Raw genomic sequence first — 15,807 nt, 5'->3', positions numbered from 1 at the left:
GAGTAGGGCACCTGGGTGGCTCAGTGGGTTAAGCCGCTGCCTTCGGCTCAGGTCATGATCTCAAGGTCCTGGGATCGAGTCCCGCATCGGGCTCTCTGCTCAGCAGGGAGCCTGCTTCCCTCTCTCTCTCTGCCTGCCTCTCCATCTACTTGTGATTTCTCTCTGTCAAATAAATAAATAAAATCTTTAAAAAAAACTAACAAGTAATTCTCCCAGAGCACACTTAGCATACTGACGCTCTATTCATGGTCCTCCAAAGCAGTTGTCTCCTGTTTCGGTTTCATCTTCTGTGCCCAGAGCTGATGAACATCATTGCTCTTAAAGCCCTCTGGATATACCAAGAGAACAGAACATAGATAACATAAAATATACACCTTCTTTTCTAATACCCTGAGCTCTAACGCAGGTTCTCCAGATACCACCAATATAAAATTCTCCAGAAAAACAAGGATCTTTCATTTTAAACACGGGTCAATTGTCAACCTCGGATTGGTCACCCTCGGGAATCTTACACCATGTCACAGAGTTACGACGTGTGATATCAACAGCGGACATTAACCAAGGCCCAACCCGGGGAACCGTGCTCTGTGCCATGCAGCCTTGGCTGGAAACTGACGTCTGTGCCCTGTTCTCAGGGAAACGGTGCACATCGAGGCGCCAAGCACTGGCTTCTAGCCATCCTTCCTCCAGGCAATGCTTGCCACCCAGAGGGTAGAGCTCAGAGGAGTAAATCTCTCTGCTAGCACCACCCACAGCTCAGGGGCCCTCACTGCCAAGGACCAATCCCTATGGTGACAGGGGAACAAGACATACAAGGCTCGTGCCTGCTCTTTACAACGGACGATCTCTCTTCGCCCAAGGAAAAGGGAAGCAGCGGTGAAGACGGTTTAAAAACAGAGCCATCCTTCCCACCTCAACCCCCCACCCCCTTGCCCCAGTTTTCACATCCGTAAATTGGAAAAAATGACACTGATTTCTCAAGGTTGCCGTCAAGGACAGATACCATAAATAAAGCACCTTGCAAGGATGTCTGCCAGGTTCCAGCTGTGGGATCGGAGCCCCTCCCGTCCCTGGGTTGGGTTGGTGGCTGTGTGCAAGGAGAGATACCACATTATCTAAATCGGCTGGGTCCTGCAGTTTCTGATAGTGAGTAGCTAAATTGCAGAAATCAAGAGATAACAGCCCTATCTCAAAATGTACCCTTTGCAGCACAGATCATAAGAGTTTGGCTAGTGAAGCTCAGTTATCACTGTCCCGCTCGGGAAGTAATAAAAGCTAACGCTAATATTACACATGGTAATCCTTTCAATCCTAGTGGCGGGTGTTACCCTTGAAATCAGGAAACTGAGTCCTAAGGAGGCCCACACGGCCAGGAAGTGAAATTCTAAAGGCACGTCTCACTCCAGAGCTCTGCTCTTAATCAGGACTCTGTACAGCCTTTTTTTCCCCCTCTGATGAACGGAGAAGAACATATAAGTATATACCTTCAAAAGGCAGGGCCAACGAGACTGGCAATTTCTGAACATGACGTAGAAGGAAGGCAGCCAACCCATTCGCCTTCACTGTGGCAAGATCGAGGAGCCTCCTTGCCTATGGGGAAAGCAAAATAACATAAAAAAAAGTATCTTTCTAGAAAGACGGGTGGAGATGGTGTGGGAAGGTTTCTACTGATCAGTAGAGTTTCATAGGTGTCTCCTTTCCACCACAGTTAGAGGCCAGAAAAACCCCCAATCAGCAAGACAAGTTTAAAGAAGTCACTAGATGCTGCGTGATGAAGCGAACACTAGAGCACACATATACCCGATCTGGCTCCCACTAAAAAGGAACAACTTTAAAAAAAAGCCATAAATCTATAAACCTGCAAGGTTAGGAAAAACAATTCTGGAAGCGAGAACTCATCTGGAAGACAGGTGATTGCATGGAGACACGAGGCTTGGCATCCCATCCCTAAGCACGACACCCACATTTCCATCTCCAACCTCACCTGCTCCCTGAACCTTGGACACGCAACCCGAAATTGCCTGCCCACCATCTCCACTTAGATGTCCCCAAAACACCTCCGACTTAACATATCCGCAATTACACTCCTCGTCTACACCCACCTGCAAACCTACAGCCTTCCTCCTTCCCAAGCTAAAGTCAATGCCACCCTTCCAGCTACTCTGCCCCAGACTTCCAGAATCGCCCTGGAAGCCTCTCCCCTACAATTCACGCAACAAATCCTGTTGGCTTGAGCACAAACACGTATCCAGAACAGCACAACAAGTAGAACGCTCACTGCCCAGAGGGTAAACACAAATGTGAGATGTATTTGTAATGTTGGATCTTCTAGTATCCATATTATTTTAAAGTAAAAACCAATGTAATCCATTTCAATCATATATTTTATTTAGCCAAATAAGGCCAGAATATTACCATTTCAACATGTAATCAATATAAAAAAATTACTGAGATATTTTATATTCTTTCTTTCATATTAGGTCTTCGGAGCAGAATCCCCATCACGGACCACAACTCCCAATCCCGTGGCCACATTTCAAGTGCTCAATAGCCACATGTGGCCAGTGTCTACCCCAGTGGATATGCAGCTAGAGAGCCCAGCCTTTCCTGTCCCCTCCTCTATGCTACTGTCCAAGCCACCATCAGTGCCCACCTAGAAAATAGCAAATGCTGCCCAACTGGTGTCCCTGCTTCTGTCCCTGTCCCCAGAATCTATTCTCAACACCACAGGCTGAGTGTCATTCTTTAAAAGTCTGATCATACCTCTCCTGTTACAAATGTCCCAGCATGTCCCTCATTTTCTCAGAGTAAAAGCCCAAGGTCAACAATAACCTATAAGGCTCCAAACAGACTAAAGTGCTGTCTGTGGCCCTCGGGATCCTGCTTAACTTCTCTGACCTTCCCCTGCTTATTCCACTCAGAATACCAGCCTCAGGGTTTCTGGAAACATTAAGCATGCTCCCACATCTAGGCCTTTGCTGGGGCTGTCCCCTCTGCCTGGAATGCCCTTTCTCCAGCTGTCCACATGACCCCTTCCTTCACTTCCTTCAAGCCTTTGCTCAAATATCACCTTCTTTAGAACTCCCCGACCACTCTATCTAAAATTGCCATCACTACCTCCACTCCCTCTAACTTCCAAGCCCCAGACCGACTCTACTTATTTTCTATAGCACATCCATCACTTTCCAATGTACCCTGTCATTTGCTTCCTTTTGCTTATTGTCCATCGCCCTGCACTGGGACATGAGCATCTCCAGGACGAGGATTGTTGTCTGTTTTGCTCACTGCTGTTTCCTCAACACCTAGAAGAGTGCCTGGCACAGAGAATGCATTCAAGGACTTGCCAAAGGAATGACTAGTAATGGACTTAGAAGAACCCAGAAAGCCAGATCCTAAGTCACCAGTGGGCAAGTTGAAAACCACACAACATGTATCTCAGACTTTATAAAGATCTCTGGAATTAAGAGCATCGGGTACCTCCAGAACCAAAGGAAATGATTCAAGTAGGGAGGGTTGAGTCAACATGGTTTATAAAACAGATCTCTTGGGTGCCTGTGTGGCTCATTGGGTTAAGCCTCTGCCTTCAGCTCGGGTCATGATCTCAGGGTCCTGGGATCGAGCCCCAAATAGGGATCCCCTGCTTCCCCCTCTCCCTCTGACTACCTCTCTGCCTACTTGTGATCTCTCTCTGTCAAATAAACAAATAAAATCTTTTAAAAACACAAAAACAAAAACAGATCTCTTGTTCCCCTGACCCACTCCAAGCCAACAGCAACTGTCCCTGCCCTGCTGTGGCAGAATATGGAGATTTATATCTGGAAAGGCTAAAACAGGGCCCCCAGACTGGGAGGCAGCAAGCACAATAAAGGAGGTGGGCAGCAATGCCCTCAAAAGAAGGTTTAAATGACCATGTGCACAGTGAGTGCTGAACACAGAGACCTCTCTCCACCACAATCACTGGACAGCCCTCTTACTTACTGGGCTCCCACAACTCTGGCAGTCAGACCAGCCTAGGAGGAATGGTTTAAAGATACAAATACCATCACTTCCTAAACGTCTACAGTGAAATGCAAGGTAGACAGGTTTCACCTATAGGCTCTGAGTTTCTGGTAAGTTTTAGGGAGTCTATTTCAGTCATGAGCGGCCAACTAAGGAGCGTCATATGCCCAAAGAAAGCATCTCATGTGGGAGATCAAGGCCAAATAAGTGGGGAAAGGAAAGCAACTTGTAGGATAAAAAGGTTATTATGCGGGGTGGGAAAGAATCTGTCCCCCGCCAAATAAAACAAAACAAAACAAAGCAAAAACAAACAAACAAAAAACCCACTGTATCTTTATGGTCCTTGGGTAAGCTAAGAAACTGCATCCATAATACAAGAACATGATGCTATAATAAGAAATATTTTATAATAGCTCTTGCAAATTAAACATGGTAGCAACAATGAAAAACACAAGGGTGTAAAAGTTTAAAGATTAAGTGGAAGATACAATAGAAGAACTAATGCAAAGGGACACAGAGATACAAAATGGACAAGAAAGAGAAGAAACTTAGGAAATCAGTCTAGGAGTCCTAAAATTCAAGTAGTAGTTCCATAAAGAGAGAAGAGAAAAAAGAGAAAGAAATCACAGTAATCAAGAAAATCTTCCAGAACATAGAAGAATATTGAGTTTTCAGGTCCAAAGCTCCCTTGAGTGCCCAGTACAATGGAAAAACACCAAGGCACATCACTGTGACATTTCAGAATGACAAAAGGCCAAAAGAAAATGTCACATGCTTCCCGAAAGAGTTATAAATGTTATAACTCTGTTATAAATGAGTTCTGGGATTCTAGCAATTCTTCTTTGAAAGAGAGCAGATAAGAGAGTAATAGTCTCAAAATTCTGAAGGAAAATAATGACCAACCCAGAATTTTATACCCAACCAAAATGTTGATCAAATGCAAGGAAACTTGTAGCTATGTGCAAGCTTAAAATTTGAATTCCCAGATACTCATTTTACAGATTCTGGAAGATACCATCTCCCACAATAGAATAAACCAAGACAAAGGAAGACTAAGGATAGAGGAAAACCAACACAAGAGGATTAGGAAGGGAAATCTCAGGATAATGGCTCTAACCATAAGTAGAAGGAGATTGGAGCAACGTGACTTAAGAGTCACACATGTTCAGGGGAATTATTTCCTAGATGTCCAGGCACACCTGGCTCTAATCCTTATCTGTATTTGGCTAGTCTGCACCACAGGCTAATATCATTCTTTCTCTCAACCCTTGTGGCCTGGGTCAACTGAGGACACCCATTTCACCCTTCAGAAGTGTCTGGCTTGGCCCTATTCCTGGGAGCTGGAAGAGCCTTGGAGAAGCTTACAAATGAACATACAGAGCAGCCCACTTCCTCTGACTATTCCTGAACATCCGGCCTCTGACTCATCACTGCCCTACCAGACCCTCCAGCTCTCAGGACTCACTCAATGACCTTGCCCACTGACTTCCCAGTGGGAACCCTTAGAAAGCATCCAAACGGTAAAGCCAAGACCAAGTCTCTGAGGCCCTGTTCAGTTTCCCTGCCCCTGGGAGCCTGCATCCAAGTAGGAGAGGCAGGACACCTCTTTCCTTGACACTGTTATGCTTGTGCTTGCTAGAACTTTTTCAAAACAAAACACATTGTTTGGAGAATTATTACATAAGGTGTCAAAACTATGAAGAAAAGCAAAGAAATGATTTTACACGAAAGTCAGGCTACAGGTAGCAGTGGAGGAAAGTACTAGTAACATTCTATGTCTTTTTGTGGGTGATGGGTCCATTTCCCAAGTTAAAGGTGTTGCAGTTAACATCACAAAAGAGTCAAGCTATTCAGTCTGACCCTGGCCTAGCAGCTTGAGCAGGTGCATGAGTCAGATGGACTGCTGGTTTGATAGCCTCAAGTCTGCTAACAACTCTTACACCCAACTGCGCAAGGTCATCGCACGAAACCCCACATTTCATGTCAGAAAGAGAAGAGCATTTCCTCTGGGGACAATCAGGCCTGGATTGGAACTCTAGCTGAGCCACTTCCCAGATGGGTGGTTTGGGCAGTTCCTTTATTGTTAGGAAACAGTAGAACCAACACGACACACTGAGAAGGTTGTAGTGTGGCATAGAGATCACAACCTTCAAGGGCTATGGACCGTGCCTGGCACGTGGTAGGCACTCACTCAGCAAACAGTAGCATTTGGGTCTTTTAGGGATCTGGTTCTACAACTTAGATCTAGTTCTTGCAACACTGCATCTAGTTCTTCCACTGAAGAATTTTCTCAGTCCTCAACCTGCAATCTATGACAACCGCCTCCTTCTAGAAAATTACAAGTTCAGTTTAGAAGAATAAACAAAGCAGTCCTGGGTTGGGGGGATATGTCAGTTGGACATACCACAAATGCCAGCCACAATGAATCAGATATTCAGCCGCAGAAGGCAACCCATCAAGTTGGAGAATCAGAGAGCTCAGAAAAAGCTTAGAGAGAATCGGCATTCCAGAAACTTAAACCTTCAGGCCACCCAGTCCCTTGGGAAACGCCTATAACCCTCAGAGGTCTTGTCTGCCACATGCTCTGCACAGTCCCAGTGACAGGTGCTTTTGCTGTCCACCCAACCCTTTCTTAACATGGAGTCTTAGCTCATTAAAATGCAGCCTTGCTTCTTTCCTAACATTAGCATTTAAGGTTATAAATTTCCCTCTACGTTCCACTCTAGCTGTACCCCATACATTTTTATAAATCAAATTCTCATTACTGTTTGGTTCTAAATTATTTTCTGATTTCCCTTATGATTTCTTCTTTGGCGCATGATTACCCTATTTTCTTTTCTTGTCAATCCGAATATCTCCTCGATGCATGTGCTGTCCCCCTCTAGGCTCGAGGGTACCTTCTCTAAACCCATCAGAGCATCCACACCAGACCACACTGTTGAACACTTGATCAAAGATGACAAGAAACAATCCTTGAACTTCCGAAAGGGGCTGATTCACTTTCCACAATGGATCACAAAAGACACCAGGGCAGGTGCAATGACAAACATGCTTTCTGGAATCCCCACAGGGCCAGGCTTGAGCTGGGGCCCAGGGTAGAACTGTATGTTTCACGTGCACTGATGAGTAACAAGAGGGGCCCATAGCACGTGCGCTCTGCAAACATGCAGCCTCCTTGAGCCAGCTGTCAAACAGCCTTGAGGACATGCTGGCTTATCCCATCGGTCCCAACCTAGACTCACCTAATCACCAAAGACATTTTTTTAACTGACAAATAAAAACTAGAAAATTCCCCAGTTCGGTTCATCCTCACACTGCCATTTAATTCCAATTCTTTCATTCATTCATTCATTCATTCATTCAATAACTGAGGTGTTCCACCAACGAGTATTTATTTAGTGTCTATTTCAAGAAGCTTTTAAGAGCCCGGCACATACTAAGCATCTAAACAGATTCTGGCCAACAGAGTGCCTGGGTGGGTCCACCAGCTAAGCGTCTACCTTGGGCTCAGATCATGATCTCAGAGTCCAGGGATCGAGTCTCCCATCAGGTTCCCTGCTCAGCTGGGGAGCCTGTTTCTCCCTCTGCTTCTGTGCCATCCCCCACTTGTGTTCACTCTCTCTCAAATAAATAAATAAATAATCTTTTAAAAAAATATATATCTGGCTGAATAAATGAATGCATACATTAACAATGAACACGGGAGTCAAGGTACCAGGTCCAACACAGGACTCCCATGCCATCAAACCACTGTTCTGGGCATCAGTTCTTCAGTACATAAAGGGGATGTCAGTGACAGTTCCATCTGTATCTCAAGAGCTCTAAGGGTCGCTCTTTAGGGTAAAATGAATAAAGAGTTTCAAAACCACCCAACAGATACTTTTCCGGTCTCATGGAATGGCGTTTTCAGAGGGAGTTGTACCCCAGCTCTGAATGTCTATCAGCCAAAAGCAAGGGTGTATCGGAAATCCAACATAGACAAGTGAAGAGCACTGGTCCACAGTGTGCTCATTATGATCGAGTAGCAATTAAACGTTAAATTATCTATTAAATATAATGTAATAATTAATTATGAAATACAAATACAACTTAATGAATTCTGATGTTGAGCTGTTAATTTAAGACCATCAAAAAGCATACAGAATATCGTCGTAACACAACTAATGGCGGCCAGTGGGAATGATCGTGAGTGGCTCCTATGCACTAGACACTGCCGAAAGGGTTACATGAATCAAGTCACTGACTTCTCCTGAGAACCTTACTGAAGTTTCACAGATGAGAAGAGACGGAAGATTAAGGAGGGAGAGTTTCCGCAGAGAAGCTCCAAAGACACAGAGAACAGGCCCCAAACAACTTTTACCTGCCTGGTGACCTTGTTGGGGGGGAAGGCCAGCCCCCCCACCCAAGATAAATCCGTCCTGGTGACTAAGCACCCTTCTCCCGTGAATTCTGATTACCCAAGACCCAAGTGCCTTACCCGCTGGGAGGACGTGAAGATGGGCAACCGGATTTCATCACATTCGTACTGGCTGATGAAACCGTGCTCCCAGGCTAGATCCAGCACGCCCTCCACGTGGCCGTGGAGTCTCCTGACGATGGCTGGCCGGTGACTCTGCAGGTCCCGGGCTGGGTGGGGCGAGTGGGGGTCCCAGCAGCTGGACAGCTCCCGAGCCTGGTAGTCGGTCTGGGCCTCCTGGATGGCTGCGATGAGCTGTTCACAGCCCCAAGTGCCCTTGTTCCAGACAGTGTCCAGGAGGCGCCTGGCCAAGTGTGAGAGTGGCTGGCCCAGGAGGCTGAGGCCCTCATAGTCTTCCCAGGAGAGGACTTCCCAGGAAAGCAGCCAGTCCAGGATGCTCTCGAAGCCCTCCAAGGACCCCGAGACGAGCAGCCCCACCAGCTGGCCCCTCTGAGCCTGGAAAGCCTCCTGGGTACACATTTCATAACCTGGGGAGGAGAGTGAGGTCAGTGCAGGACTCCTCTGAAGGCAGGCAGGGGGCAGTGGGGGCAGGGGTGGGGAGTGATGAGTCAGCCCCACTCCAACTCTGAGGAGGACATGGCTCTGCTGGGACATGACCCAGTCCAGGATTCCAAGCTTCCCCTTGTGCAGAAGTACAGAATGAGGCCCAGAAAAGGCAAAAAATGGGCTCGGGGTCCGACAGAGAGTTTGAAGCAAGGCTCCTAGTTTCCAAATCTACACTTCATCCCTGGCTCAAGAAGGCTTGGTAAGGCTTGAGCTGATAGTCAGAGCAAGGATTCCCAAGGGATCTGGAAATTAACTCTCTTCGGGTCCCTAGGAGCAGGCTCTGCCCTACTGGCTGGATTCAGGCTGAGGGCTGTGCTCTTGCCAGTAACAGCTGATATTTACTAAGCACATGCAAAGGGATGCCAATTGGTCTAAGCGCCCCCACATGTGAATTCATTCAACCCGCCCAACCACTCTGAAGCAGGTGCTGCAATCGACCCATTTTACAGATGAAGAAACCGAGGCACCGACAGGCCAAGGGACTTGTACAAGGATTCCCAGGCAGATGAGGTAGAGCTGGGGTTTGAACCCAAGCAGTGTGATTCCAGAATCCATGCCCTTAATTCCCCCACATTTGGGATACCCCACAGGGCCCCTAAGCCCATGCCTGCTAGGGTCACCCACCTAGACCCCAGGGGACAGACCAGAACATTGCTATAAAGATCTCAGCCCAGGTGAAGCAAAAATCCGAGTGCACACTACATCAGTTCAAAGCTCGGGGGAGCACAGACCCCAGTTAAAACCGCCTCCTTCCCAACTATCCCCTGGCCCAGGCCCTCAATTCCCTCCCACTCCCTCACCACCACACAACTTATGCTGTCGTCTCTGGCTTACTCTGGGCTCAGCCTTCAGGCTCTGGCCTCTGGGAGTTTGAGGGGAAGTTTTTGATTTCTCCGAGCTCCAGGCCCCAGGAGGGTCCCCAAGCAGCAGAGAAAGTCTCTCAGGTGGGTCCATGCCACGACTGTCACAGGGACCAGGGATATGGACAGGTGCAGTGCCCAGAGAAAGTGAAAGCAAAAGGGAAACAGAAGAGAAACACCTCCTTCTTTTTCCAAAACAGGGACATTCGGAGTTACTCGAGGGAGGAGAGAGACACCAAGGCCCTTGGAGATTTTTGTCTCTCTCCTATTTGCTGTTTATGGGTCTCTCCCCCTTCTCGCCCGAGTAGAAGCCTGGGTCTTATTTATTCTGGCATCCCTAAGCTTGGCACAGGGCAGAGCCTTGGGGAGGCATGGTGGGAATGCTCATGAGTCAAAATCTACCCAGGAAGGGGAGGGCTTGGAACATTCTGTGCCTGACCTCCTATGCCAGCCAAGGGAAGGGAAAGGAGACATCTCCAACTCAGACTGTTGCCATCACTCAGGTTGGAAGCCTTGGACTGGCCAGAGAGGAGACAAGGCAAGGCAAAGTTGCCTGCATGTCTGGAAGCTCAGGAGGGCATTCCCCATCTAGAAGCTTCTATAGGGCCATTCTCTCTGGCCAGGCAGGCCTCCACCCTGGGCCCACAGCCAGGCAGAGAAGTCAGGAGGGTAGATATGGAGAGATGGGAGAGGGGAGAACAGGACAGGTAGGAAGACCCCTGGGCTTGGCTCTGACATGACTCTTGGCTGTGGAAACCCCAACACCACTGCCACTCCTGCCCAGGACCTGGGGAAAAGAACCACCACCCTCTGGGAAGAGCCCAGACATGGAGTGGGCACTCTCCCTCTGACCCATGCCTGGAGGGCAGGCGTGCAGCCAGGAATTAAAGATGTTGCAAAGTTCACAAGAGACCGGACAACACCTGCTCCTCTTACCTAGCTGATGCCCGAGGATGGACAGCTCCTCCCTCCTCTGTATCCAGAGAACCTAGACCACACTCCCCCTGCAAAGGTCATTAGGCATGGTGGAGCAGGCACGGCCTTGAGCAGGAAGGCCAAGGCTGAGTGGCACAGGGCTGGCAGGTCTGGATTCACCCAGACCCCACTTCCCAGGGAAATCCCAGAACGACCGCCTAGAAGCCAGGGTTGACCAAGCTTCTGTGCAGTAACTAGGTCCTTATCATCAGTTCTGCTATAAAGTCTTGTGCATCCACCATGACCTGCACTGAGACACTCCCTGGACCTGAGACACACCCCCTAGTTGTGCTCACCCCCGGGGGACAACCTGGGAGTAAGCAGGAGTCCTTCCCAAACACCCCAAGTCTGGAGCAACTGACAAAGACTTGAGCCACACACATCCAACCAGTGACATCAAGTATCTGCAGACACCAGGAAAGAGCGGCAGGCCCGAGCTCTAAGGAATGATGCCCTGTCCCCACCCCCCCAGCAACTGGAAAGTCCCCACTCTTCCTTGGCCTCCTTCCAGAAACCTCAAAGCAGAAAGAATCCCCAAGGATGCATTTGGTCAAAACCCTGTCTCTGAGCAGGCATTGTCCTTTCTTGCTGTAAACGTCCCTGGGGGAGAACCTGGCCTTGCTGTGGTCCTCAGACAACCAGCTCAGGAAGTTCACCATCATGTCCAATTGAAGTTTCTCCTGCTTTGGCTTCAATTGGGAATGAGAGAAAACAGATGACCAATCATCCCCTATTTCATAAAAATTGTCCCTAAAGTCCTGTTTCTTGCCCCTATATCATCCGTTCAGACCATTTCCCACCAACACCCAGAGCTTTCTCTTCCTCTGGCAGCTCCAACTCCAAATTCTCCAACCTCCCTTCACAGCAGGAATCCCATCGGTCATCTGTACTGCTGTGCTCCGTTCTTTCCTACGTGTCCCCTCCAGGCACGGCCCTCCAGACTGTCCTGGTCTCAGCTGGGTCCTCAGCCCTCGACCAGCTGGCTAGGCCAAAGGCATCTATCAGAACGGCTCTCTCCCCTTGCAGCACGCTCTTCCCTGCCATAGGGGACACCCCATCGCTGACCTCTCCCATCCCACTGGCCGCTCCGTCTGTCTGTCTCCTTGGCTGGCTCCGGCTGCTGCGAGCCCCAGAGCTCCTGGGTCGGGTCTCTCTCCTCTGTACCACTCTCTCCCTAAGTGAGTTCACCTGCTCTTACGTCTCTAAATGCCAGCCTCAAATTTTATTTCCAGCTCCAAGCCCCCCTACTAAACTTTCCCAGTTGCCCCTGGGCACCTTCCCGTGGACCCCTAACGGGCATCTCAGACATAGTAGGCACAAACCAGCACTCCAGCTCCTCCCCCTAAACAGCCCCCATTTCAGGAGATGGCAGCTCTAAGCTTCCAGACTCTGGGGCCAAAAACCTTCGAGTCATCCCCGACTCCACCTTTCTCTCACATCCAAATCCTCCTGACCCTACCTTCAAACTTGACCCCAAATCGGAAAACCTGATATTTTCCCATGGCCTCTATGCTGTGCGTACAAGCCCTCAGGGTCTCTCCCCAGAATGGCAATGGCGGTCAGGTCACTACCCTCCCCCCCAACCTCCTGCCCTGACTCAGAGCAGGTGACTCCTCTCTTCAAAGTCCTCCAGTGGCTCTCACTGCACTCGGAGTAAAAACCCAAGTCCTCACAGTGGCCTTCAAGGCCCCAGGCAATGGACCCCCACTTCCCGACCCCTTACCTCTCCGCATTCATCTCCTACTCGCCCCCCCCCCCCCACCCCGTGCTCCTCACCCATCCTGTTCCAGCCACACAGACCTCCTCCTTGTTCCTGGAACAAGCTGGACCTGCTCCCACCGGGCATGCCTCTGCCTTAGGGCCTTTGCACAGACTCTGTGCTCTTCCCTCCACAGGTGCTCTGTCCTTCCCTTCAGATGTTCACATAGCTCACCCTTCACCTCCTTCAAGGCTCTGTTCCATTGTCACCACCTCCGAGAGGCCCTCCCTCACTATGCTTTATAAACTTGCGATACCCAAGCCCAGCCCTCACCCCCGTTGTCTGCTTTGTTTCTCTCCACAGCACCTCTCACTGCCTGATAGATCATGTATGTACTTATTTGATTGCTGTCCTACTCCTTTCTAGAATATGAAATCCATTAAGGCAGGGAGTTTCATTCGGACTTTTTTTGTTTTTTATTGCTACAGCCCAGTGTCTCACCCAGTGTATCGATAAAGATCATATGAATGAGTAAAAAAGTGAATTGACTCTGCATGGCTCCAGGAGACAGAAGTGGTACTGAGCGGTGGAAATCTGCAAGCCATCGATTTTAGTTCAGTGTAAGGAGAGCTGCAGGACAATGAACAGGCACCCCCATAAGTCATCATCACTGACCATATGCAGCCAGAGGGGTCCTGCACCAGGTGGGAGGTGGGTGGGCTAAATAGGGGTCCTCTCCAGCCTCAGCCTCAGCTCCCCAACTGGCAAAGGGGATCTGAGTAACCAACAAACTTAAGGGCATAGTGATGGGGACAGGAGAGCAGAGGCAACAGGAGTGTCACTCTAATCTTCACCAAGGGGACAGGTGACATGGCAGACAAGAACAGTCCATGCGGAGACCAAGGCCACACGAAGGAGAAGCCTACAGGGTCAGAAAGAGGGAGACAACCAAGAGCAGACACACAGCCAGGGATCCAGCTGTGGGAGGAGATTTGGGGAGGCTTTTTAGTTTCCTGGAAAGCAAACAGTAGGACCAGATGGCTGCTCCCCGACTTGCGGACCAAAGGACAGGGCAGAAGACACAGAGGATGGGAGGCTGGGCAGGCCCTGGTGTGGGCCCCTGTGGAACCAGAGGTCTGCATACCCGGCAAGGGAAGGAAGGAGGCAGGAGGCTCCCCTAAGAGTTACAAGGCCATGTGGGCGGGGTTAAAGACCACCCAGACAGTGCTACCCGTACCCACCCATCCACAGGCATGATGGAGATGGGGAAACTGCGGCCCAAAAAGAGGAGTCTCAACGGAGCGTTGAGGAGGCTTCCTCTAAGAACTGAAATATCATTCCCAGGCCAGCCCTGTGCCCCGGGACTTCTCCTTCTGCAGGCTCCCCCTCCAAACCGGTCAGGATCGCAGCACACAGCCTCTCTCCAGACGTCAAAGTTTCAGGGGGCCCGGAAGTCCTGCTCACGCCCCCAAGCCTCCTCATCCTCTGTAGCCGCTGTCCGCCAGGGGGCTCCGCCACCTTGAGACTCCCCCTTTTCCTTCGACCTTTCATTTAGACCCCAGGACTCCCAAAGGGAAAACCAGGGTATCCCCTCCCCCAAGCCCGACGCCTGGGACAGCTCAAAAGCTCCCTGCGCTCCCGTGCAGGGTAGAGGGGCACTCACCGCACAATCACCTGCGCCCCAATTCCGCCTTGCGGTCTGGGCACAACCCTCACGGCTCGGACTTCCACTCCGGCTCCTCTCAGGCCCCGCCCCTTCTGTCCCGGCGCCCCGCCCCCGCGCTCTGCCCACCCACCCCGCCCGGCGGGCCACACCGCTCCGGTCCCGACAACCCCGCCCCGCACGCCCTATCCCCCGGGTTCAGGCGCCCCTCCCCCGCGCTATACCCACCCACCCCACCCATCGCGCACAACCCCCGCCCCGCAATGGGCCCACCCATCCTGCCGGGTGGGCCACAGCCCCGCTTAGCCCCCGGCCCGGGAGCCCAGCCCCGCGCCCAACCCCGGGCTGCCCAGAGGTTTCCCGAGACTAGGCAGGAGGGCGAACAGGCCTGGGCAGCTCGTCAATGGGACCCCGGGCCAACTGTGTCCCACTTAGTGAGCCACCTTTGTATTAGAGGGAACCAGAGACCCGCTCCGGAAACACGCCCCAGACATCCTGTGGAAGGAAAACCCAGGAAAGCTGTGGGAACCAGAGTTAACCGCCACACCCTTTGACAATCAGTAAGCCCATAGACATCTAAAGCCTTAAATATTGAGAAGTCCCAGAGCAGTGTTTTCAAAAGTGGGATGGGTTTACATGTCAGGTGAGAGTAGAGAGAGCATTTAAAGCTCTGCAAGCCTTGTGTTTCAGCTGGAGCAAGCCTTCCATGTTTGGAACTAATGGGGCTTGAGCCTCAGTCTACCACTGCCCGGTCCACTTGACTCTGTTAGGATGTCTAACTAGAATTTAACAGTGCTGTTTTGTTTCCATTAAATTACATTTATTTCATTTTATGGTTTCCAGTTCTTCCGAGCAAGTGACACTGGTTTTCTGTTGAAGGTATTAAAACGTTCCTTTTAAAACACTCATATTTGGAAATTTTCTCATGTAAACCAAAATACCTGACATTTTTACATGATGCTTATTATGCGCCAGGCTTTACCTATATTAACCCAATCAATCTCAGCTACGGGATACTGGCTATCATTATTTAAAATTTATAGATGAAGAAACTGAGGCACAGAAACGTTAATTAACCCATGGGTGGTGACTGCAGAGCTAAGGTTTGCTCCCAGGCGTCCGGCACCAAGGTTCTGGCTCTGATCACCACCCCGCATTGCCTCTAGGTATAAACCTGCACAGGCAGCGTGCAGTGGCCTGGGGGGAGTAGGTGGCTGCTGAGTTAGAAGGACTGCCTCTACCCAAGGGAAATCATTCCGATGGTCTACAGATCTATCTACAGGATGTTGACCACTCTCTTATCTGTAATTGTGAAATTACTGAAGAACGCCGACAGAGCCACTGAACTGATTCATCTTCTCTCCTGTCCCATAGCCAACCTGGGAACACATTTTTCAGCTTGACCTTCAGAACAGACTCAGAATGCAGCCACTTCTTAACCGTATCCACCACGACCACCTGGGTTCAAATATCCGTCGTCTCTCCCCTGGGTTATGGCAAGAGCTCCCAGCCATGGTCCATGATTCCAGCTACAGTCTTCAACACAGCAGCCGCAGGGAGTCGGTCTAATAAAAGACAGAGAGAGTGT

At 49.9% G+C, this 15,807-nt stretch overlaps 1 protein-coding gene across 2 annotated transcripts in view; it reads right to left on the bottom strand.

Annotated features, from left to right (window-relative positions):
• The window catches only part of NOD2 (nucleotide binding oligomerization domain containing 2), a 36,404-nt gene extending 22,102 nt beyond the window's left edge, over window positions 1-14,302 (bottom strand). For both annotated transcript variants that reach the window (XM_059382467.1, XM_059382468.1), the window contains exons 1-3: window positions 14,220-14,302; window positions 8,477-8,943; window positions 1,485-1,590 (exon numbers count right to left, since the gene is read on the bottom strand). In XM_059382467.1, the coding sequence (XP_059238450.1) occupies window positions 1,485-1,590; window positions 8,477-8,935 (565 nt within the window). In that variant the 5' untranslated portion in view covers window positions 8,936-8,943; window positions 14,220-14,302. The remainder of the gene's footprint in view (window positions 1-1,484; window positions 1,591-8,476; window positions 8,944-14,219) is intronic.
• Between the last annotated feature and the right edge of the window lie 1,505 nt (window positions 14,303-15,807).

This window comes from Mustela nigripes, chromosome 17 (assembly GCF_022355385.1).
Source record: "Mustela nigripes isolate SB6536 chromosome 17, MUSNIG.SB6536, whole genome shotgun sequence".
NCBI lineage: Eukaryota > Metazoa > Chordata > Mammalia > Carnivora > Mustelidae > Mustela > Mustela nigripes.
Note: the sequence above shows the minus strand (reverse complement) of the source record. Positions and strands in the feature narration are given on the sequence as shown.